Source organism: Hemicordylus capensis, chromosome 13 (genome assembly GCF_027244095.1).
Source record: "Hemicordylus capensis ecotype Gifberg chromosome 13, rHemCap1.1.pri, whole genome shotgun sequence".
In the NCBI taxonomy this organism is placed as follows: domain Eukaryota; kingdom Metazoa; phylum Chordata; class Lepidosauria; order Squamata; family Cordylidae; genus Hemicordylus; species Hemicordylus capensis.
Window position 1 is genome coordinate 6,186,073 of NC_069669.1, and position 24,257 is coordinate 6,210,329.

General features: G+C 45.6%; 2 protein-coding genes across 6 annotated transcripts in view; one reads left to right on the top strand and one right to left on the bottom strand.

Moving 5' to 3' along the window:
- PDXDC1 (pyridoxal dependent decarboxylase domain containing 1) overlaps window positions 1-10,688 on the top strand; it is a 41,408-nt gene extending 30,720 nt beyond the window's left edge. For both annotated transcript variants that reach the window (XM_053276349.1, XM_053276348.1), the window contains exons 16-23: window positions 348-453; window positions 999-1,170; window positions 2,397-2,503; window positions 2,606-2,727; window positions 3,426-3,518; window positions 4,571-4,667; window positions 4,956-5,057; window positions 7,576-10,688. In XM_053276349.1, the coding sequence (XP_053132324.1) occupies window positions 348-453; window positions 999-1,170; window positions 2,397-2,503; window positions 2,606-2,727; window positions 3,426-3,518; window positions 4,571-4,667; window positions 4,956-5,057; window positions 7,576-7,829 (1,053 nt within the window). In that variant the 3' untranslated portion in view covers window positions 7,830-10,688. The remainder of the gene's footprint in view (window positions 1-347; window positions 454-998; window positions 1,171-2,396; window positions 2,504-2,605; window positions 2,728-3,425; window positions 3,519-4,570; window positions 4,668-4,955; window positions 5,058-7,575) is intronic.
- A 553-nt stretch (window positions 10,689-11,241) lies between these two features.
- NTAN1 (N-terminal asparagine amidase) lies at window positions 11,242-22,489 on the bottom strand. Of its 4 annotated transcripts, none has more exons than XM_053276351.1 (10): window positions 22,296-22,488; window positions 20,227-20,329; window positions 20,078-20,143; window positions 18,569-18,677; window positions 17,969-18,042; window positions 17,452-17,505; window positions 15,609-15,662; window positions 14,318-14,412; window positions 13,399-13,512; window positions 11,242-12,647 (listed from the first exon to the last, which is right to left on the bottom strand). In XM_053276351.1, exons 1-10 carry the CDS (start codon window positions 22,374-22,376, stop codon window positions 12,468-12,470), a joined length of 930 nt encoding a protein of 309 aa, XP_053132326.1. In that variant the 5' UTR covers window positions 22,377-22,488; the 3' UTR covers window positions 11,242-12,467. The 4 variants fall into 4 exon arrangements, with proteins under 4 accessions (XP_053132326.1, XP_053132325.1, XP_053132327.1 ...); XM_053276350.1 differs by having other exon boundaries at window positions 14,318-14,415; window positions 22,296-22,486; XM_053276352.1 differs by having other exon boundaries at window positions 14,318-14,415; window positions 20,223-20,329; window positions 22,296-22,313.
- Between the last annotated feature and the right edge of the window lie 1,768 nt (window positions 22,490-24,257).

Here is a 24,257-nt window from a genome sequence, read left to right on the forward strand (position 1 = left end):
CAGTTCTTACAGAAATATACAAAGCTGCCTGATTCTGAGTCAGACAGTTGATACATCAGTATTGTCCACACTGACTGGCAGCTGCTCTTCAGGGTTTTATACAGGGATCTTCCCCTGCCCTACTTGGAGATACTAGGGACTGAACCTAAGATTTTCTGCATGCATAGGAATATAGGAAGCTGCCATATATTGAGTCCGATCATAGGTCCATCTAGCTCCCCCCTCATCTGGGGACCCAACGTTGCAAACCCCTGCAGAAGGCTATTTGTCCGAGGCGGGAGGGGAGAAGTAATTATGAAGACCTGATGGTTCATAACATCTCTTTAATTGTGCCCTTGTCTCTTCAGCTAGTAGAGCAGTTAGCCCAGCTGGTGCCTGCCAGTGGAGTGGACATGGTGGAACTGGAAGATGAAGGCACTTGTGTGCGCTTTAGCCCATTGCTGACTTCTGCTGGTAACCAAGCCACTTGTCTTATGCTTGTTTCCCTCATGCATTGCCAACATTGTGCTTTCCTGAAAGGTTCTCATTAAGGAAATGTGTGTGCTGTTTTGCACAAGAGTGCCTGTGTGTGTCCTACCTAGCTGTGCCTGGACGTAAACTGATTTCATCCATATCAGTCATATTGAATAATACCAATGACAAATCATGGAAACGGAAGCTCTGAGTGTAGCAACATCTACCATCTTGGATCGGGGTGGATGACATCATCACAAACTATGCCGTTGAGGTGTCCCTATGTGTCCCTACAACTGTACTTGATTTGGTTCATATTGGTCCAGGCGTTGCGAAGTTGATAGGGGGACCCAGACACACGGAATGCCGGGTCATCTCATAAGCCTACTGGAAAGTAAGCTAAACATTGGCTTAGGGCTATATTTTAGCTGTAAACTAGTGCTCAGTTTAATCTTCACTTTTGATGCACACGTTCCAGTCGCTGTTGGTTGGTTGGCTGGCCTGTGCATGTACTGTATCGTGTGTGAATGGATCGTACTCTTCAGTTTTAGGAACTGAAGTGCAAGATGTTGACCAGTTGGTGGACTGCTTAAAAATGAAGGTTCCTGTGTTGACTTGCACGCTGCAGCTAAGAGACGAATTTGAGCAAGAAGTTAAAAGAACCGTAGGCCTGTCTTATATTGAAGACCTCAGCTGGCCTGGGCTTGGGGTTGTAAGGTGTGTTCTTTATTCTTAAATTACATTTTAAGAAAATGTTGAAAAAACCCCGACTTGCTATATTTATGTATTTGAATAGTGCCTAGAGTGGAGATAAGGTTTCTGGTGCTGTGAAGGGTGGAGGTTGGTTGCTATTGCCAGGGCTGTCCTTAGGGCAGGGCGACCAGGGCAATTGCCCCAAGCCCCGCTCTGGGCACACTGCAGTGCAGCCTGCCCTCCCCTCTCCCCCAGTCCCAGCCACTTATCTTTCCCCGCAGCCCCGCCGGAGCGGATCTTTTGTGTCTGTGTGCAGCTTGAAAGGCTCCCAGGCAAACTGCTAAAGCTCCGCCTCCCCCCTCCTGCCTCTCAGCTGTTCAGTGGCTGGGCGGAGCTTCCAGAGTGGCCTCCATGCAGGCCTCCTTGAAGCCTGAAGCTCAGAAAAGAGGCAGGCAGGCAGAGAGTGTCCAGCACCAGAGCTCTCTGCAGACCCTCTGCCTTGCCCAGCCCAGCCTTAGTAATGGAGGTATGATGTGATTTCCTTTTTGTGGTTATCTCCTCCCCCCACCCCCAATACTTAGGGATTGGCTTGCAATAGGGCTTTGATATTGAGCAGAGATGTAGGGCAGGGTGGGAGGAAAATGTTTAATATATTTAAATTGAAGTGGATTGGACAGATTGTTGGTTTTTAATTGTTTTTTTTCTTTGATTAAAAAAAAACCCATCCAAAAAGTGGCTTGTTTCATGGCAGAAAATTACAAAAACTTCTGGAACAAACAATATATAGTTTGTTTGTTTATGAATGCACTATGCTCAAGTTGATTTGCAACCCAGAAGGTCTGAGAACTGTGAAGCACGTGTTGTGCTTCTTATTTCTTTAGAAATGCATTATATGTCCAAGCTGGTTGGACATGTCCAAAAACCTCACTCACACGATTTACACTGTATGTCATCGATCAGTATGATTCGGTAATGATATGAAATGTTAAGGAGGCCCCACACATGCTGATTCGCCCCCAGCCCCTGCACCCCCCTAGGGATGGCCTTAGCTATTGCACAGACACACAATCCTGCCTCCAAGGTACAGTGAGGTCATTCTGAGATACAGACATCTAAAAGCCTCCAGTTCTGTGTTGATTTTTTCAGAATGTGTTTGGCAAGAATAAATAGGATTTCGCCATTTCTACAGCAACGTTTTCCTCCCAGAAATGTTTGTTTATATGGCTCTCCTCTGGAATTGGTTTCGAAAGGTACGAAGGGCAGAATGAAGACCGACAAGAAAAAGAAGTGGAGAAGATTAACAGTGGCCTCCTGAAGAAATTAAATGAGCTAGAATCAGATCTGTTGTTTTCTTCAGGTAATAGACTCCCTTAAATTTTGGATTTTTGCATTTGTTTAAAACTCCCAAACTCCCAAAACTCTATTTCAAATCTCATTCTACTCTTTTCCCCCTGCCCAGGTCCAGAATTTGGAGGGGAGAAAAATTGTATCTATATTGGAATGGTCACGGAGGATTTAGATGTGTCTGAGCTGGTTGAAACAATTGCAGCAACAGGCCGAGAAATTGAAGAAAATTCTAGGGTACGTATCGAAGCCTTTCAGGCCTACAGTGTGGCAGCATTATGGGGCAGACACATGCCTGTCTTGTGTTAGTTTCCTGTAGACAATAAATAATAATTTTGTTTATCCAGAATAATAAATAACCCTGTTAGTCTGTTGCAGAAAAAAACAACATATACAGTCCTTTGATTGCTGTTGCCTGTGAAAGTTTGCACTGCAGTACAATAGTCAGTCTTTTATGTGGCTGGAGGACTCTTTACATTGTTTACATTGTCTTGTTAAATAATAAAAATAATGTTGGCCAGGATTTCAAAAAATACTTCCACTGCACTAGGTCTGCCTAGTGGGAAGTGTTGCCTTCAGTTGATATTAACTACAACTCCCATCATCCCCAGCCAAAAACCATTAAAGCTGGGGATGATGGGAGTTGTAGTCAGCATTTTGGAATTCCTGTTACAGAAAACACTGCTAGTGGGATCTCCCCTCCCCCCCTTTTGAGACTATGAAACCACTTTGGAAATGCTTCCAAAGTCACATTTTTAAAAAGGATGAAAGCTTGCAATCCAAATTCCACCTTTTTTCCATTTACAATACGAATGCATTTCCAGTGGGGGTGTGTGTGTTACCAGTTTAAGGAATCGAGAGCCAGCTTAACGATGGACAATATTATTTATTTATTATTTATTTATAATATTTTATAATTTTATATTTTGAATTAGCTGCTAGAAAACATGACGGAGATTGTTCGCAAAGGTATCCAGGAAGCGCAGGTTCAGCTGCAGAAAGCAAACGAGGAAAGGCTCCTCGAAGAGGTGAGCACGTCACAAGAAGGCGGGTTTTGGTCCTTTTAACTTAGTTTTGTCAACCCTGGCTGGCAGCAGCTTCGCCAAGGTTTCAAGCAGGGGTCTTTCCCAGCCCTACCTGGAGATGCTGCCAGGGCCTGAATCTGGGACCCTCTGCATGCAAAGCGGATGCTCTTGCAGTGAGCTACAGCCCCATCCCCTGCTATGTCAGTACATAGGAATCTGCCTCATACTGAGTCAGACCATTGATCCATCTAGCACAGTATTGTCAGAGTACGTCTTTCTCCAGCTCTGCCAAGATGCACCAGGGATTGAGCCTGGGACCCTCTGCGTGCAAAGCAGGTGCTCTTCCACTGAGCTGCAGCCCTAGCCCCGATACATAGCCCCGATACATAGCCCCGATACATAGCCCCGATACATAGCCCCGATACATAGCCAATGTTCCCTCTAACAGGGATTCCCAGCTGTTATTAACTACAACACCCAGAATCCCCAGCTTCAGTGGTTTTTGCTTGGGGATTTAGGGAGTTGCAGTCTACAACATCTGGGAATCCCTTTTAGAGGGAACGCTGCATAGAACACTGCCTTATACCAGGCCAGACCCTTTGTCCATCTAATTCTGTCTGTACTGACTGGCAGTGGCTCTCCACGGTTTCAGATGGGAGTCTTTCCCAGCCCTATTTGGAGATGCTGCCAGGGACTGAACCTGGGGCCTTCTGCATGTGCACTACCACTGAGCTATGGCCCCATCCCCTAAGGCAGTGGTTCCCAAACTGGGAGCCTCCAGATGTTGCTGAACTACAGCTCCCATCATTTCCAGCCACAATAAATTGTAGCTGGGGTGATGGACATTGTAGTTCAGCAACATCTGGAGGCTCCCAGTTTGGGAACTACTGCCCTAAGGGGAATACCTTGCAGCAGATCGCACTCCTGTGTAGCCTATACAAACCAAGGCGAACTCTGCTTAGCAAAGGGGACCATTCAGGCTCACTACCACAACACCAGCTCTTCTCCCCCAGCCCCCGCAGCCATGCAAACTCTTTCTTGGTTTCTCTTTCCAGGGGCTGCTCCGACAGATCCCTGTGGTGGGCTCTGTGCTGAACTGGTTTTCTCCATTTCATGCATCACCCAAGGGGAGGACGTTCAACCTCACAGCAGGTGGGAGAAGCTTCAACAGCATCTGTGGTATCTGTTGCCCTGTTCAGCAGGGGGGCACTTAATTTGGCCTGTTTTGCCATTTGGGGGGCCATTTTGTGAGTGTGGGAACCTTACCCCCACATTTACACTCACTTTAATGCCCCATTGTTTTTTGGATTCACTATCTGCGGGACCCCCCCTGTGGATTGGAGCCTCTGTGAATAACAGGATCCGTGTCTGTGTCTGTCTGTGTCTGTAGCACAATCTGAGATCTCTCAATCTCAATCTCAATCTCTCTCTGTTTGGCAGGTTCTCTAGAATCTACAGAGCCCACCTATGTATCCAAAGTGCAGGGCACTGGGACCACCCCGCCTCCCACTCCCACATCCAGCCGCTCTAAACAGTTCCCTGGTAAGTCTGACTCCCCAGCTGGGGGTGGGGGGAGCGGGCAAAGTTGAGCAGGCCTGCTCCCGATGTTGCTGAACTACAGCTCCCAGCACCCCAGCCACAATAAATTGTAGCGGGAGAAGGATGGGAATTGTAGTTCAGCAATATCTGGAGGCTCCCTGGTTGGGTACCACTGGTACATGATACGGCCACCTTGATATGGCCACCTTGATACGGCCACCTTGCTGCAGCTAAGCAGGTCTTGGGGTGGCCAGTGCTTAGGGAGGCCCGTGTATGCCCCCTTTGGGGATGGGGCTGCAGCTCAGTGGCAGAGCATCTGCTTGGCATGCAGATGGTCCCAGGTTCAGACCAGTGTTTCCTGTATCAGGTAATCCCAGGTGGTGTTGACTACAACTCCCAGCATTCCCAGCCAAAGGCCATTGCAGCTGAGGATCCTGGGAGTTGTAGTCAACATCATCTGGGACTTCCTGTTACAGGGAACACTGCTTCAGACCCTGGCAGGATCTCCATATAGGGCTGGGAAAGGCTCCTGCTGGGACCCTTGGAGGGACACTGCCAGGCCATACGAGAGCTCGATGGAGCAACGGTCCAGAACCAGGATCTTTATTAGCAGAAGTATGGACCAATGGTCTGACTTGGTAGACGGCAGCTCCCTGTGTTCATTGGGAACAGGCTTCTTCTTAAACTGGTTTGCCAGCAGTAGTGGGCAGCCACAGACCCACCAGCAGCACCTCTTTAAGGTCCGCTGTGCCATCGCCCTGCATCAGAGGGGCAGAGAAGAGTGGCCATGGCACTGCTGCAGAGGGAAATGGTGACCTGGTGCCTCGCAAGCAAGGATGCAATGGGAACACTTGCAAGGCAGCAGGAGACGCTTTGGGGGCTGGCCAAGTGGGACGTCCAGTAAGTGGGAGACCCCATGGCTGAGCCCTGACTCTGCTCGTGGTTCCTTGGATGAAGAGTAGGATGGATGTGCTATCAAGAAGTAAGTACCAGTTTGGCGGGGGGAGAGAGAAAAGCCGGCCTTACAGCAAAGCTATTCTTTTGGCTACAAGTACACAAACATATTCAAGCAATATTCAACATCGACCTAGAGTTAAGCCCAATGAATTACTTACTGGACTCAGCGCCACAGACTCAACTCACCACTTCAAGCACAGAACTCTTTAGCCTCCTAAGTATATCAGCAAAATTTGTCATCACTTCACAATGGAAGGGGAAAAAAGGGCACATTTCAATTAGAGCATGGTTTAACACAATATGGTCTACAATGGTTATGGATAAAATTTCAAAACTTAAGTGCACTGTACTATGCCAGGTGGGGACGCTTCTGGAAATATATAGAAGAGGGTAGGGACCTAAATGCATGACCCTAATGCTCTGAACTACATTTACTCTTGGTGAAAGTGAATGTTCATTTGTAGAAACCAGCTGATTCTAGTCTGTATGTTCAAAACTGGTTCTTGAATGGAACGATGCAGGGGGCATTGATGTTATAAATATGTGTCGTTATTCCGTAATATGATACCTACCTGTCATCGTATTTTGAAGGAGGAAATTCTAATACAATTTTATTTTTAAAAAAAAAACAGAAACAGAAAACAAAGCTCTTCTGGAAGGTTTGTTTTGTGGGGATAGGCGGCTGTAGATAGGAGGGTGACACTTCCTGCAGTGGGAAGTGCTTTCCGCCTGTGCAGCAGGACCTTTGCCTCTTGCTTAGTGTGTGTGCCTCTTTTTCTGACTTTTTGTTATAAACTGAATGGGCTTTAGAAGTCTCATTGTTGGGTTTCTGAAACTAGGGCAGGCTGAATGCCTAAGCAAATACCAGGTGGAGTGGTGCATCGGTCTGACAGGATATGGCTGTCCTTGTGATCGTGATGATCTATCTGAAGTGTAGCCTAAAAGGAAGTCTAAAGTGCTGTGCCAGAATGCGGGGCAGAGCCAGACTTCAACAGGCATGCAGATTTGCAAAGGGGTGGTGTGCATCGTGCATCCACATGGCCAGGAGCGTAGGGAAGCTGGTGGTGGCCCCCTGGCCCCGCCCCCCCACATCTGATGTCAGGCGCAGGGGCCCGGCTAGCCATACCCCCGTGTCTGACTTCAGACACGAGGGCGTGGTCTCTCTCCCAAACAGGACTGTGTGGCCCCATTTGGAAGGGAGATCGGCCCGTGCTGCGTTGGGCAGTGTGGGCCGGAGCAACCCTCCTTGCCTTAAAGGAGGCCAATGCACCGCCGGCCGATCTCCCTTGGCCCCATTTGGGAGGGAGATCGATCGGCCCTGCTGCATTGCCAGCGAGACTAGGAGTGGCTCTCCCTGCCTTAAAGGGAGCGCGGGCCTATTTCGGTTCCAAACAGGGCCATGCGGCCCCACTTGGGACCGAAATAACGCCACCCCCACCCCCACCCCCCGCACGCACATCTGATGTCAGACGCAGGGATTTGAAACCACAAATCACAGCTCAGCTACACTGAAGGGCATGTGCGTTTGTGTGCATTTAACATTTTATTCAACATCTTGTCCCAGGACAAAAGCTGTTCAAAAGGTCCCTGAGGAGCCCCGACGGATTTAGCGAGACCAGCTCCGTGACTCACACTGACGATCTGGAAAAAGCCGAGCCGCGGCCCAGCGCCTCAGCCACCGGCCAGGAGAATCCAGAACAGATGGACGAGAATGCACTTCCGACCCAGAAAATGGCTGAAGATTCCCCAGGGGACGGCAAGGTCCAGCCCCTGGGAGACGAATGCACGAAATCAGAGGAACAAGAGAGTCTCAGATAAAGTCCAGAGCCCCGTGCGTTAAGACTTTGTACAGCAAATGCAGCCCCTCGACTGCCGGGGAGTGCAACAATCCATTGAAAATGTGAACAGTGCCACAGTTAGTACATAAGAACTACTGTTACTTGTGATTGACTGGAGATTTTGCACAGCCATTCGTGTGGAAGAAGTGGTCGGTTTACTCCCCCAACACCCTCCTTTCCCCTCACTGTGGGGCCAGGGCCTTGTTTGTGTTGCTCACTTCTCCCAGTTGCTTTGGGGTTCATAATGCCAAGGTAGTAGGAGTGTAATTCTGGACATGTTGAAGAAGCTTCTGCTGGAATTGTGCTGCTGACAGTTACAGCTTGACTTCAGCTGGAATTGTAAAGCATGATTTTCTCTCTATTATTATTTTTTAACTGCTTTGCCCAGCCAGCTCTTGATTTTTAAGCTGAAGGCTCCTTTGCACTTGATGGTGCTAGTCTTAGATTTCCAACTCTGTTGAATAAACCGAGCAGTTACTAATGATCACTTTTAAATTCCCATTTTAATCGCTTCATCAGCAAAACAAGCCTGAAATCCTCTTCACTGGGCTTTTAAGCTCACACTTTTGACTGTTTTATTTTTAAATGTTTGGTGTGTATGGCATCTCTAGTTTTGCTATCATTTCTTTTTTTTTAGCTACTGCAGGATTTTTTAGATGCTGCAGGAAGCTTGTTCCATTCTCGCAAGACCTAAAACATCATTAGGACTTCAGGTTCTTCTGGCCTGAGGGTCTCTTGCTATAACCACTCTTGCTAACTTCTAGGAACTGCTTCACTCACACATTCATTTTTCCTGCCTCCTTTTCCATACCCACTTGGAAAAGTTTGCACCAGAGAAACGGCCATCAGCCTTGTGTTGTGTTTCCTTTTGAAAGATGTTAGTGAAACACTTGAGCTGACATATCACATGTCTGTGATGTTTCATATACTGAAAGTCTGGATTCTTTAAAACCATAGCATACATTTGTTAGATATTGTAAATATCCAGAGAAATTGTTAGGTTATATACACTGCTGCACTATTTAAAAACAAACACAGAACACTGAGCTAACTTTTGTATCCAAGATCAAATTTCAGAGACCTGTTTCTTCTCGCCCCCACCCACTCCCCACCGTAATTATGATTCCACTTCAATGGCTACTCTAGTTAAGTTCTTCTGAGCTTTAGTTTAATTCTGCAGAAAGAAAATGCCTGGAGAAACTTAATTCTAAGAGTCCTTGATCAGTTGTTTTGAAGCCTAGGTGGTTAAAAATGCATCTTAGCATCTTGAGAATGAACAAATGCATCTGAAGGACCTTCCATGTCGTTGATGGTTATGCCTTCCTCCCCATGCTTGCTTGTTTGTGTGAACTAAATCTGCTCCCGTGCAACTGGAGAGGGTTAATTCCATCCAAGCACAGATAATGAGTTGAGTGGCTGGTTTTGTTGCTATGAACAGGGCAAGGGATGGTTGCAAAGGCGACAGCAAAGGCTTCATGTGGGTACAGCGGGAGAAGAGACTTGTTTGGAAGCTACCTCGGGCCTGCCCAACTTAGCCCCCTTCAGCTGTTTTTGAACTACAACTCCCCTAATCCCCAGCCACAGTGGCCAATAGCCAGGGATTATGGGAGTTGTAAGCCAGCATCTGTAGGAGGGCTGAAGTTGAGCAGCCCTGGCTTTCATTCAGCACCCCACCATGCTGGTTTTGTGTGAGTCCATACTGCCTCATCACTGTTAGCGAACACAGAGAGCCTCCGTGGAGCCCAAGGCCTGCCTCAGAGCTGCCGTGACATGGCTCCTGTTGTTCCCATTGGGAGAAGCATCAATGCAGCTCTTAGGCCCCATGCAGGCTCGTAGCAGCAACTTGGTTTGGACTCCTGCAGAGCCATTAGTGGGACACTGTACTATATGCAAGCCAATGGGCAGAGCTCTGCTTTGAAAGCCGAAAAATCCAGCACAGAGGGCCAGTGTCTCTTATTCTCCCTGCCACTTCCAGAAGACCTGGAATGTCATGGAGGTCCCAAGTTTCCCCACCATCAGCGATCACTGACATAGACCAGGGCTGCACAACTTCAGCCCACCAGCCGCTGGGCTACAAAACCCATCACACCCAGTCACAGCCGCCAGTAGGCATGATGGGAGCAAAGTGCAGCCCTGCTGTAGCCATTGGGTGGAGAAATGGAGACAAACCATGTGACGGCATAGCACAAGTTTAAGTCCTGCTAGGGTGGAAGTTCTCGAGCCTGGGTCCCCAGCTGTTGCTGGACTACAATTCCCATCAGCCCCAGCCACACTAGCCTTTGGCCACTGTGGCAGGCAATGGTGAGAGTTGCAGGTCAACATCAACTAGGGACCTCCGTTTGGAGGACTCCTGTGCTAAGGAGGATGAAGGCAGAAGCAACGTTTTTTGACTGTGTGCTAGAACAGTCTTGTAATATTCAATGTTTTCTTTGTTGGCGCATATCTGACATGAGCCAAACAGTAAAAGGGATTCAGCATTGCCTTGACGTGTTTTTGAGGACTTTTGTTGGATTAAATCTACAGCCAACTCATCATCTTGTCTAAAAGGGACTGCAAACCCTTCAGAAAAATGTGGACAAGCTCCATAAGTTTTGCTGTTTTCCAAATAAGGGTGAACTTTTAAAGTGCAAATTTTAATTCTTGTCTTCCTTTTACAGTTTATTTGGTGCAATGAATTATATTAACTTGGGTACATTGTGGGGAAGGGGTTAAAGTTATAATTGTTAATGCAAATTTTAATGTTTTTATAACTGAAATTGTTAAGCTGGCAGTTTTGCTGGCATGCAGAGACTTAGATACTTCCCAAACGCTTCAATAAAGGGTTCTTCCAATTGTTAAAGCTGAGTTCCTGTTGACTAGGTTTTCACTAACCAGCTGTGTTTTTATAAGGGGAGAGAACTTCCCATAAGCATTATCCACCTTTAACACCTCAGAAATGTGATGCTTACTTGTAGAGCTGTAATTCTTGGCCACAGAACTTAAAATAGCAAGGAATGTGTTCTAGCAGTAAGGCAGAGGAGAAAGATAGGAATCTTAGTGTCTCTGGTGGATGGATGGGATTTTCATATTCCCTTCCATCTGCTCCCAGTTTCATGCTGAAAAACATGAGCATATTATCAGTAGTGGATGCACACTCCAAATACAGGTAGACCTCAGTATTCACGGGGTTCTGTTCTGGGCTGCAGCTGTGGATATGGAAAGTGTGAATATAGAGTTAAGGGATCACGGGGGCTAGATTCCCAGTCATCCAAAAATCGGCCAAATTTCACTGCCAATTTTCGGCCAATTTTCACTTTCACGTGATTCACTCCCCCCCCCCCCCCGGACACTCGCCCGGGCTTTTGGTATTACCCATTTGAGAACAGTACAGCCATACAATCATTAATAAGAACTTTGAAGAAAAGTGCAGATTTATTTTTAACACAGTTCTGCAGGATGCGGCTAAAAGACAAAGCCAACGGCACATTTCCGAGGAAGGTGCAGGCAGCACGCCAGGGGGCGATTTGAGTCTCGTAACTTTAAGGAGCCCTCATACAGGGTGTCCCATTTTGGAGGTGGGAGGTGGAATGGATGACTGACTCCCCATGCAACGATTCAAGGAATACACACAATCGTTTCAAACAAAGTGGGGCGAAACCCATGAACCTCAGGTCATGATCATCATGTTGGGGCCGTAGAGGAAATATAAAAATTGGCAAGGCAGCAGAAAGCTGTATATTTTCAGCTTACACAGAGCTCTAGCAAGGGAAGGCTCAGCTATCCAGAGGGAATGAATGGTTATAAATACATACATTTTTAAGTCCCCTTCAAATCAGGAACAAATCATAAAGCTTTGGGGATTCAAAAAAATAAAAGACATGTCCTGAAAAGCAAAGAAAGCGGTTCTAGAGCAGGGCTGCACAATTTCAGCCCTGTAACTGTGGCTGGACTACAACTCCCATCATCCCTAATCACTGGGCACTGCAGCTGTGGATGATGGGAGCTGTAGTCCAATCACAGCTGCCAGGCCAAAATTGTGCATCCATGGTCCACTTAACTTTGGCCCTCTTGCAGGGGTTGGCCTGCAATTCCCATTATCCCTGGCTATTGGCTGCTGTGGCTGTGGATTATGGGAGTTGTAGTCCAAATACAGCTGGGGTGGGGAGGGCTAAGTTGAGCAGGCCTAGTCTAGACAGACAGCTTGTAGAGGCTGCTAGTTCATGAAGTGACCTGAAGTTTACAAACTGACTTCTGATGTGCAGAGCTTGCAGACGCATAGGGAATGATTCTTCTCTCTTGGGGTGCAGCAGGACAAAATGACATCCTGCCAATCGCACACAAAAGCGGGGATGTGGGGGGTACCAGTAGAGATGTCTGCCCTACCTTGGTCACACCCCAACAGGAGTCCATTCAAAATACGTTGCCTTACCTATGTTGTACCCAGTTGTTGGAAGGTTTTGGAATCTTACAAGTCTTTGCCAAAAGCGACAGCATTCCAAGAAGCACGTTGCTCCTAAAATATTTACTATTATTAGGCAAAGGGCACAAGTCCATGCATGAAGCCAAGTGCTGTCTTGGCCACCAAGAACAGCCATTCTTCCTTTGGCACAGCCACAGTGGTCGAGTTCTCTTCGTTCGCTTAGATCTGGTCAGGAGAGACCTTCTCCCAGAGGCCTTCTTCATTTTTCCAGTAGATCCAAGGTTTTCTGCTAGGGAACAGGGTCTTCTCTGGAAAGGGATGCTCTTTTAAGCAGGTCAGGGAAGCTCTGATGTGGGATACGAAGTGAGGTGGTTCAGCCAGAGGAGATGTAGAGAGATTCTGCAGCGGGGGTGGAAATGCATGATAAGCATTTATCATGCTTTTAATGTCCAGGCCATCAGGCCTGCATGTTTTAAACGTTTTTAAAACAACCCAGGGACCAACTTGCTCTGAGGGGAGGAGAGCAGAAAGAAGCAAGACTAAGGCCCATGTAAACGTGTGGCTGGATATTGTTCTTCATTCAAGTACTTGTAAACCGCTTTGGGAGGTTCACCTGAAAAGCGGTATACAAATGCAAAATAATGCATTTATTTATTAAGTGATGTCAGAGGAATGGAAAATTGTTCATGGCGACCCTAACCCTTTGCTCTGTACAAAAACAACTACAATTTTACCCTGCTCATTTGGGAGTAGAGATACAGAAGGGGTGATGCCACACAGAAAGCTGTAAAAATGCATCAATGCTATCCAGGAGCAGAGCCACCATTGGGCAAAGGGGTTCAAAGAACCCAGGCCACCGCCAATCACGCCCCTCCGCGTCTGACGTCAGACCCAGGGGGCATGGCTTAATGCTCCCTGCACCTGACACCTGCCTAAGGGGTCCGCTGTTGGCTTCCCTCCACAGCTGATGCTATCCCCGATTTCCATCTCTAGGGGTAGGTAGACGTTGCCAGAAATCATTACGAGCATTCGTTCCTCGAGGTGGTAGCGACGGCCAAAATTTCTGGACCTGGTTCTTGGACGAAATTTCATTTAACCTAAATTCAAACGACCTTTGGCTCAGCCTCTCTTTGATGAACATCAACATTACCTGCAAAATGTATTCATCGTCCTGTTCTAGCCAGTAATCCACAGCAGGGGAAGGCATCCAGAAGTAAGGCCCAATACAGAGTTGCTCCTTCCTGGAGTCATAAATGTTAACCATCTACAAGGGAAAGGCAGGACATTGTCAAGGGCGCCAAACTCCCCAAAGGTCTCTTACTTACTACAAATATTTATAGAGCGCTCTTCAACAACATTCTCAAAGCAGTTTACATTAAAATAATAATAATACAGAATTAAGAGGGCCCCCTGTCCCCAAAGGGCTCACAATCTAAAAAGAAACATAAAGAAGACACCAGCAATAGCCACTGGAGGGATGCTGTGCTGGGGTTGGATAGGGCCGGTTGCTCTCCCCCTGCTCAACATAAGAGTATCACCACTTAAAAAGGTGTCTCTTTGCTCAGCAGGGGTTCTGGGAAGGGGATCAATCTCCCCAGATCCTTTGCAAGTTCAATTTGTATTTTCCAATAGGATTTAGGAAGCTGCCTTCTGCCGAGTCAGGCCATTGGTCCCTCTAGCTCAGTATTGCCTACACTGACTGGCAGCAGCTCTCCAAGGCTTGAGGCAGTCTCTCTCCCAGCCCTTCCTGGAGAGTCTGCCACGGACTGAACCTGGGACCTTCTGCATAGAAAACAGATGCTCTTCCACTGAGCAACGGCCCCATCCCTAAGGGGAAACATCTATCAGTGCTTACATGCAGTTGCCCATCCAAATATAAACCTGGGTAGACCCTGCTTAGCAAAGGGGGCCATTCATGCTCACTGCCACAAGACTAGCAGGAAATATCAGCAACAGGCTTGTAATGTCTGGAAGAGGATGCCAGGAGCTACTTTGTCTTACAAGTTACTGCTTCTCTAATTTTTCCAAACCAATCACCGTTGGTCTCTGCAAGTTTCCTCTGCACTCACCTTGGCTCCTTCTAAGATACTGGCTGACCGCAAGTCCTCATCGGGTCCCCTGTCTGGAAATGTTGCATGGAAAACCTCTCCTGTTTTAACATTCGCTGCTGGGAGACAAAGGAACAACATTTATCTATACACCCCATCCCCATTAATAAATGTGGATAGAAAATGAGCACAACAAGTCAACGCCTTATAAGTTGGCAATGCTATGCACATATCGACTTCCACATAGTTCTTCCCACCAAGACCTCTTTATTTGCGCAACAATTAAAAGTCACCAGATGTTACAGGTCAAAGCAGAACAGTTTCAGAGTACAAACACTATCTTCAGCTGCTGAAACAGACGGGAGTCACACAGTGGTTTAAACCCTTTCCCGCAAGATAAGCCATGGGTGGGGGAGAACAGAGGGAGAAACACATCATAGCTGCAGAGGACAGAATAATTAACACAGTCTGCATTGTTCATAGGCTAATAAATTTCATGGCCAGAGCCATCTCATCCTTAACACTTATAGCTGGTTTTCACTTCTCTATAGACATTGCCTCCTTGGTTTTATGCTTCTGCAAGTTTCTTTCCACCATTAATACAGAAATGTTAGTTCCAACCAACTCATCCAGTATGCCTCTCTTTCATATGCACAGCCCATGGTTTGTATATCTGTCTCTTAAAGGTCTTCCCGATTCACCTATATAAAAGGAGAAGCATTCCAAACACTCTCTCCTATACATCATCCCTTTACACCGACCTTCTCCCCTTTCACAAATAACACAATCTTGAAACATTGTCTTATTGGCAGGCATCCTGATAAAGACCTTCAGGATGCTCATAAAGATCTTACAGATGTGCCCTGGATGTAATTCTCTTTCAGTTTTATCAATCAGGAAAGCTCATTTCTCTTTTTGCTCAGAGAACAAGAGAACACAAGAATGAATTTTGTATTTTTAGATTCCCTCCCCCTCAGTCTTAATGCTACATCAATTTTAATCTCCGTAATACTACAACACTTTCTTTATATTGCATTTACTGTATAGTATTACTGTTTTACAACTTGTGCTGGTCAACGACCGTAATAAAGATTATTATTATTATTATTATTATTAAGAATGAAAATTAGAATGGGGTTGGGAAGAAATCTGAATCCCCCACACAGCAGGTGAAGCCAGGTAGGTCACCCAAAAGCTTATAGGCCTACCCGAACAAAAGGAAATAAGTGACACACGATCTCAAGGAAAAGAAAAATTGGCTCCACTATTTACTACCCTGGTGAAACTGATATCCAGTTTAAATGAGACTTACCAATGCCATAAATAAATGGAAAGTGATTGCCTTTATCCAGCCGGTCATTTAATTCTGGGAAAGAGAGAAATAAGGAAAACACAAATCTTCTCACTCCTTGGAGGAAAAGGAGCAGTCAAGGAATGTTAGTAGTCAGCACACTTGAAACGAATTTTTTAAAAGTTGCTGGATCAATATGCTCACACACGTTTTTGGCAATGTCTACCCCAAGTGGCTCAGCGGGGAAATGCTTGGCTAACAAACAGAAGGTTGCTGGTTCGAATCCCCACGGGTACTATATCAGGCAGAAGTGATATAGGAAGATACTGAAAGGCATCATCTCATTCTGTGCAGGAGATGGCAATGGTCAACCCCTCCTGTATTCTACCAAAGACCCTGTGGTTGAAACCAACTCGATGGCACAACTTTACTCTTACCTCAGTACCACATGGGTATTTTTGGAGCCCGGCCACACCCCCGTGACCAAGGTCCAAAAGCATCTGGTATAGCACTCGTAAATTCACTCCACACCTGAGATCACAGCGGCGGGGAGAACTTCGTTGTTATTCTCTGCAGGGAATGAAGGGAAAACCTTCCCTACTGCTGTGATCCAAAGTGGGACAAGGCGCCAGTACTCGGTACCAGTTCACCCAAAAAAGCACTGTGGGGAAAAACTACAGATTTTATCACCCGTTCTTTATACCTCACCCAAACGATTAAGGCAAAACTGCAGTCATTTTTTGCACAAAGAGAGCGCGGCTCTTGTGGTAGCAAGCATGAATTGTCCCCTTTGCTAAGCAGGGTCCACCCTGGTTGAATTTGAATGGGAGACTGCATGTGTGAGCAGTGGAAGATATTCCCCTTAAGGGATGGGGCCACTTCACAGGGTTGTTGTAAGGAGAAACTCAAGTATGTAGTACACCGCTCTGGGCTCCTTGGAGGAAGAGTGGGATATAAATGTAAAAAATAAAAAATAAATGAAATATAAAAAAGCAGAAGGTTCCAAGTTCCCTCCCTGGCAACATCTCCAAGATAGGGCTGAGAGAGATTCCTGCCTGCAACCTTGGAGAAGCCGCTGCCAGCCTGTGTAGACAATACTGAGCTAGATGGACCTATGGTCTGACTCAGTATATGGCAGCTTCCTGTGTTCCTAAAAGGGTTAGAGTAACAATGAACAAGTGGTTGAACTCTCTCCATAAAGTAATCTTTGGAGGACGTTCATGCCAATTTTCACTTCCATTCCTCTGACATCAATATAACTTTAGAGCAGTTTTTTGTGTTTTCAAGAGATTTTAAAACGCCATTGGAGATTTGGCCACTGCCAGTTCAATGGTCAGGACAAGAATGAGAACACACTGGAAGCAGAACCCTTGCCCTGCTCTCCCCTCCCCTCTTTTCCATCTCTAGGGGTGTAGCCCTTAAAAAAATCACACTGAGCATTCGTCCCCACAGATGCTACTGACCACCACAGCTAGCTCATATTTTAGAAGGGGCTTTGCCAAATTCACGGAGGACAGGTCTATCAATGGCTACTAGTCTGAGGGCTATAGGCCACCTCCAGCCTCAGAGGCAGGATGCTTCTGAGTACCAGTGGCAGGGGAGCAACAGCAGGAGAGAGGGCATGCCTTCATCTCTTGCCAGTGGGCTTCCCAGGGGCATCTGGTGGGCCACTGTGGGAAACAAGAAGCTGGACTGGATGGGCATTCTTGGGCCTGATCCAGCAGGGCTGGTCTTATGTTCTAGAAGAGACACAGTGTACCTCCAGGGAATGGAAGATACGCTAAGGGCTACTAAGGACTAGGCAGCTGAGAAGACCAGAGTGAAGGACGGAGGTAAGTCCAAGGTAATGACTTGCAATAATTACCTGTTACACAGAAAGTCACTAAATGGATGCTATCTTGCAAGCGGTCAAATGCTCCTAGAGATAAAGGCAAGAGCAAGGATGAAAGCTGAACCGAGGGAGGCAATTTAGATACTTTATTTTGGCCGTAAACCAAAGTAACACAAACAACCGGAACATATCAATTCTACATTACCAAGGAAGGCTATTCATTCAAGCTGCATATAATGACTATTCATTCAGTTGCCCATCGGTTAAAATGTTTATCGGCTGATGGGAACACGGGATAGGGCCGTGGAATTCCCTGCCTTACGAAACCTGGCTGAGTCCTACATTTTAGATGGGCAGCATACAAACACCACACACACACACTGACAAGTCTGCTCAACCACTCTGCTAAGTGATAATATTATTATATTATCTATTAAAGAGAGGACTTTATTTCAGCACCCCATCCATAGCCTCAACAAGTTCTGCAAGCTTCAGATCCAATCAGAATCTGAAAGCCTGACAGGCAGAAGAAAAACAAATGTGAACTTACTAAGGAGTTGATTGGTGAGTCGTTGGGATAAATGCCGATCATCATTGAAGCCTCCAACCAGGTGGACCTCCAACCTTCCAGAGACAGAAGAGCAGGAAGGAGAAGTTAGGAACAAAACATCACATAGGAAGCTGCCTTATACCAAGTCAGACCCTTGATCCACCAAGTTCAGTATGGTCTAACTGAGCTGCTAACTGAGCCAAGAGACACCTTTTGTGATTCTCTTTATTGAGCAGGGGGAGAGCAACTGGCCCTATCCATCCCCAGCACAGCATCCCTCCTCCAGTTTCTTTTTTAGATTGTGAGCCCTTGGGGGACAGGGAGTCATCTTTATTTTCTAGGTAAACTGCTTTTGTTGTTGTATTGATTGCAATACAGAATGAAACAAAGCACACACATTAGAGAGACCGTCTTTAATGAGCGGTCACAACTTGCAGCCTCACTAAACCTCCTTCAATATCCTGAAAAAAAGTCAATAAAAATTGGAAATTTAATAGGCAGACATATTTAAATATTAAAGAATTGTTAGTTGGTCTGTGCTTTACCAACTATGACTTGACTGCCCCAAAACACAACACAAACACACAACACAAAGCTGACCTTCCACATTCTGTGTCAGGGGAGAGCACCTTTACTGCATTGGTAATTAACAACACTTCCGTTTCGGTATCCGATCCATCACAGTGAGTCAGACAGATGGCCCCGCTACCTGAAAACCAAGAATGGAAATGATCTGAAATTCTGGAACGTATGAAACTACAGAGGTATTCACATTGACCACATGCTTCCAAGTAGGTGGATCTGGAATATGTTTCACCTACTGATTTTGTTCTCATTGGCCAAGATGAATCAGAATAGCCCCTCTGGGGTAATATTCTCATAACCACACCAAACCTGACAAGTGCCGTGACTGGAGTTCCCCATATATTTTTCTGCTCCTACGGCAGGGGTGCGGAAACTTGGGCCTTCCAGCCGCTGCTGAACTACAACACCATCCCCACACAATAAATTGTAACTGGGGGTGATGGGAGTTGTAGTTCAACAACAGTTTGAGGGGCAAGTTTGCCCAACCCTGTCCTACGAGGATACGATTTGGATTTCAGTCATGGTACAAAGGAAACGGGGTGGTGGTGGTGGTTTAAATCAAACGGGAGCTTGGTTTGAACTTGCCCATTTCACATTTTCTGTTTCAGTATCTCCCTTGAACATGGAGATGTCAAAAAGAAATGGTGTGCATATTCAGGACACAATTCTACACTTCAAATTCAAAACCAAGTATAGTTCACCTTCCCAGTTTTCAAGAGGGGATCGAGAAGAAACAGTACCAGATTTAGGCACAAACTAAGCAAGCTACAGATTAGGGTCTCACATTACGAGGGGCTTCTGACTACCAAAAAAACCAACACCTAAATTTGAAGTTGGATATCATGTATTTTCATTTAAAGGTGTTTCTAATGCAAATAGGCTTATTGCATCTGCCAAGTAAAAATAAAGCTTCATGGTTTTTTATTTCATTGTCAGAACCATAATTGTTTTGACCGTGAAATAAAAATAATTTTTTATTTCATTATCAGAACACTAAGGTCCTATCTCTGTTTGTTGCAAACCCTGCATGATAAACTTGGTCTTGTTTATTTTGCTGCTGGGTATGTTCTTCTATTAATAACTCCAAAGGTGACTAAAAAATGTTCCAGTGCCAGCACTGGTTGATTAGTATAGACTGATTTGTGGTTTAGCATTATTAATAAAATTGACTTATTATGGATTATGGACAAGCTAAGGAGAATATAAATGCAGACAAATTTAATTGTGTTTTAATAAGTTTTAACTTTTTAAAATTTTAATTGTTGAACTATATTAATCTTTTTATTGGTTGTTTTTATTGTTTTGTAAACCGCCCAGAGAACTTGTGTTTTGGGTGGTATTAAAATATGCTAAATAAATAATAAATAAATAATAAATAAATGTTTTATTTATTTGGGTAATGCTATGGGGTTTTTAAGCTTGACATCTAAGGGCCTCAACAAATCATAAGCCAGTAGTAGTAACAAATCATAAGCCAGAAAGATGATTCTGGGACAGAGGTATCACAATACACCTGGGTTGTACCTGTGTGTCTGACCACCACCAAATGGCAAGTCGTTGCATCGTCGGACCCAAGGATAGAAACTGAACCTGTCACAAAGCAGAGGAACAAAGTAAGACCTGGGGTTTCGTCTGTGGTCTGCAGTGTGTAACCTTCTCAGATGCTTACCTACCATCTTTCGGTGTGGTTGCAGCAAACTCTCTTTGCTGGACATAGAGCAGTCCTTTGGGCCCCACGATTTGAGCAGATTGGCTTCTGAGTAATTTAGCTCTCTCCTGTAGAAATGAGATTGAGCAGCTGCAACACATTTTACTATATATAGAAACATAGGAAGCTGCCATATACTGAGTCAGACCATTGGTCTATCTAGCTCAGTATTGTCTACACAGACTGGCAGCGGCTTCTCCAAGGTTGCAGGCAGAAATCTCTCTCAGCCCTTTCTTGGAGGGGGGAGTGGGGAAAGAAATATGTGGGATGGGAATATGTTCAGTTGCATGTTGAAATGTTTCTGCTCATGCATATTCGCATCAATATAGCCATTTTATATTCATACATTTTGGGGAGTTCAGTTGCTGTTTGTGCCCTCAAGAACCCACGTGTTGAAAATACTGCGTGTATCACGGGATGTGTGGAGGGGGCGGAGATGATGCTTAACTTGCAGCCAGGGGCTCCAAAGACCTTTAGGTCCAGGCTCCAAAATTACCTAGGTGCACCTCTGAATGCTCCTAGAGTTTTTTTGGCTAGGGTTGGAAAACAAGCGATAACATGGATGCACTTACAGCTCTCTGTATGTGACCACCCTTTCTTTATCCCTACCCTCAAACAATTAGGGTAAAACCGCAAACATTTTTGCACAGAGAACAGGGTTAGGGTCTGGGTTAGGGTCGCAGTACAGAAATTGTAGTCCTCCATCCATGGAGCGACCTTTCGAGGACATTCCTGTCAGTTTCCAGTCCTCGGACATCATCAATAACACTTTTCTAGTCATTGTGGGGTTTCGAAAGACTTTGAGAAGCTTTTCAAACACCATTGCAAATTTGGCCCTTGCAGGTCCAATGGCCAGGACCAGAAAAGCATGAGAACACATTGGAAACAGGAAGCCCTGCAATGCTGTCGCTGATTTGCCATCTCTAGGTGTATGAGCCTTGTCAAAAAAACTACAATGAGCATCCGTCCCTCACAGAGAGCATTGGCCATCCCAGCTGGCTTATGTACTAAGGGAGGGAGCAACTGGCCCTCTCTACCCCCAGCACAGCATCCCTCCAGGGGCTGTTGCTAGTTTCTAGCTTATGTTTCTTTTCAGAGTGAGAGCCCTTTGGGGCAGGGAACCATCTCTACTTCTGAATTATTTCTCTGTGTAAACCACTTTGGAAACTTTTGTTGGAAAGCAGTATATAATTTGTGGTCTTGTTGCACAGACAAGGTCACCGGTTCAATACAATAGTGGGAGTATGGGTTCTAGCTTTGCCTTCACTTTTCTTTCTTTTTTTTTTTAAACACATACATACCAAGGGTTATTTGTACACACAGGACATGAATAGACAATTCTCACCCCTTTCCAGGAAAAGCTGATGAAACATCATCTCTGTGTGTTTTTTCCCCAAGCAAGCTTTATTCTGGTTTCAGCTGACAGCATAAAACCCCAAAAGCCAAACAGCCTCATAGGAACAGAGGAGGCTGCCTTAAACCGAATCAGACCCTTGGTCCATCTAGCTCAACATTGTCTGCAGCTCTCTCCAAAGTTTGAAGCAAGAGTCTTTCCCAGCCCTACTTGGAGATGCTGCCAGGGACTGAACCTGAGAACTTCTGCATATAAGGCAGCTTCTTAAGTTCCTGTGTAAGGAACCCTTTCCACACCAACTGGTCTGCTGAGCAATTCCTCCTACATGTCCTAGGGATGGGGATTTTAGCGGTAGAGCATCTGCTTAGCACGCAGAATGCCCCAGGTTCAATCCCTGGCAGCATCTCCAGGTAGGGCTGGGAAAGGATCCTGCCCGAAACCTCGCTGCTGCCAGTCAGAATAGTCAATACTGCAAAAGGCGGACCACTGGTCTGACTCGGTATACAGCAGCTTCCAAGTTCTTACACCAGCCACTCAGATGCAGGAGCGCACCCTGAAACTCCCAGGGTGCAGCAGGCAGGTTAGCTCTAAGCTGGGAAAGGGGGCTGGCTAATCTATTTCAGGAGAAGAATCCCAAAATGCATCGCCTCCACGGCCAGAAATGCAAGCTTGCAGCTTACCTCCAGCTCTGGGTAGGAGTAGATCAGCTCCCGGGTGGGCTGGGACAGATCGATTTGCTCCCCATTGATCAGCAAAGGCATCTCTGAACAGCCCCCACCACTCCAAAAAAAACCCCTCACTTCCTCCCTCGAGCTCCCAGCTGAGCTAAGCCTGGCCGCAAAGCAGCCTGGGAAATGTAGTCCTGGCTGGGGTTTGGGCCGGAAGTGTGTATAAAGCAGAGGCAGAAAAGTGATTTCTGGGGGGTGAGGCGTGGGTTGCTCAGGAGACAGGTGCAGATTTCCAGCCTGTTTCTGCATGCAGCTGTCCCCAATGACCGGGGCTCGTTAACTTAATTTTGATTTCGATCTTAGTCAGCTGCATTAACTTAATTAGGCTGCATCAGTGGAATACACACTGAAATGCCTGAGGATGCTCTGTTTCTGGTTTCTGTATATCTGGTGTAACTTGAAAATGCTTGTTCCTTTTTTTAAAAAAAGCGTGTGTGGTTTTTGTTCTTAAATAAAAATAAAGAGTTAAACATACGCACTCGCAAGCATGAGCTCCAGAAATTACGAGGGGAATTTCCCCCCTTGCTTCTACCTACACTTATTCTTAATTACCAGGAGCTGTAACCTAGCTTTAGTTACCATCATCTGAGGCTGCATTAAAAGAAGCAGTCTCCAGAAATGAGTAAATTTCCAAGGTTGCTCCTGCATACAACTATTCTTAATTACCAGGAGTTGTAACCTAGTTTATTATTTATTATTGTTGTTATTTTTTAAAAGCCAATGGTTATGTATAAAAAGCCATTTTTGAAAGGGCGGTATATAAAGCAAATAAATAAATACAATTATTGTTATGGTCTTGGGCTTCATTAACACAAGCATGAATGGAATACAAAGGGAATAGAAATGCCAAAGTGAATACAAATGGAATACAAATGCCTGAGACTGCTCAGTTTTTTGTTTATATCTGGTGTAACTTGAAAATGCTTGTGTTGCTCTTGTGTGTGTGTGTGTGTAAAAAATCAAAACAAACTGTTAAACACACACAAAAGCATGATCTCCAGAAATTAGGAAATTTCCACCTTGCTCCTGCATTCACCTCTTCCTAATCACCAGGACCTATAACCTAGTTTGGGTTACAGTTTTAGGCTCCATTAACAGAAGCAGGATCTCCAGAAATTAGGACATTTCTCCTAATTTCTGGAATTCACCATCCAAGAAGGTTCATGGCTAAAGATGGGCTGAGCTTGAATGTCTGTGTCCAGTTCTGGAGTCCCCCTTCAGTGCAGTGTTCAAAACCTGGTCCTAAACTTTTTACGGTTTAGGACCAGGGTGCCTGAGGATCACTTTCCCCAACCCATAAGATCAGACAGGGAGGACCTCCTGGATGTATCACCTCCATCTGGGGTGGGGTTGGTAGCCACTATGGGCAGGATCTTCTCTGTTGTGGCCCCTCCCTATTGAATTCTTTCCCTAGGGGAGTTCATTTGCCCCCCTCACTTGTTTTAGATTGTTAGTGACAAGATCCGTATCTGAACAAGCTGCTGTTAAGTTGAATGCTGGCTTTTATCTTTCATGCTTCTTCCATTTTTCTGCCTTCTATATTTTTGGTCATCAGCATTTTGAGTTTGTTTCTGTTTTTGGTCCATTGATTTTTGTTGCGGTTGTGTGACTGTATATTGGTTTTCAGTATCGTAAGATGCCCTGAGTGTATGCGATGGTACTGGGTATAAAGGTTTGGAAAATACATGCATAATAGGGAAGATACAGGCTATTGAAGACAGGGATACAGACAACATGAGACAAGTTGGCCGTGATTAACTTAAATCCCATTAATTTCAATGGGATTTAGTCATACCTATTTTGATTTTAACCCTGTTACTTTCAGCAGCTTCAAGGCCACTGTCAGTTGAACACTATAGAAATATAATAAATGAATAGAGCTGGATCCTGCCCACATACTATTCTGCTGCCACA

What these genes read in the sequence shown, in the direction of transcription:
- NTAN1 (XM_053276350.1), bottom strand. Translation starts at nt 22,376, where the DNA reads ATGCCTTTGCTGATCAATGGGGAGCAAATCGATCTGTCCCAGCCCACC. An exon ending in GGTGGTGGTCAGACACACAG is followed by an intron (nt 18,678 to 20,077) that starts GTACAACCCAGG and finishes CTTGGTTTTCAG; the next exon opens with GTAGCGGGGCCATCTGTCTG. An exon ending in CCTGACACAGAATGTGGAAG is followed by an intron (nt 18,043 to 18,568) that starts GTCAGCTTTGTG and finishes TGTCTCTGGAAG; the next exon opens with GTTGGAGGTCCACCTGGTTG.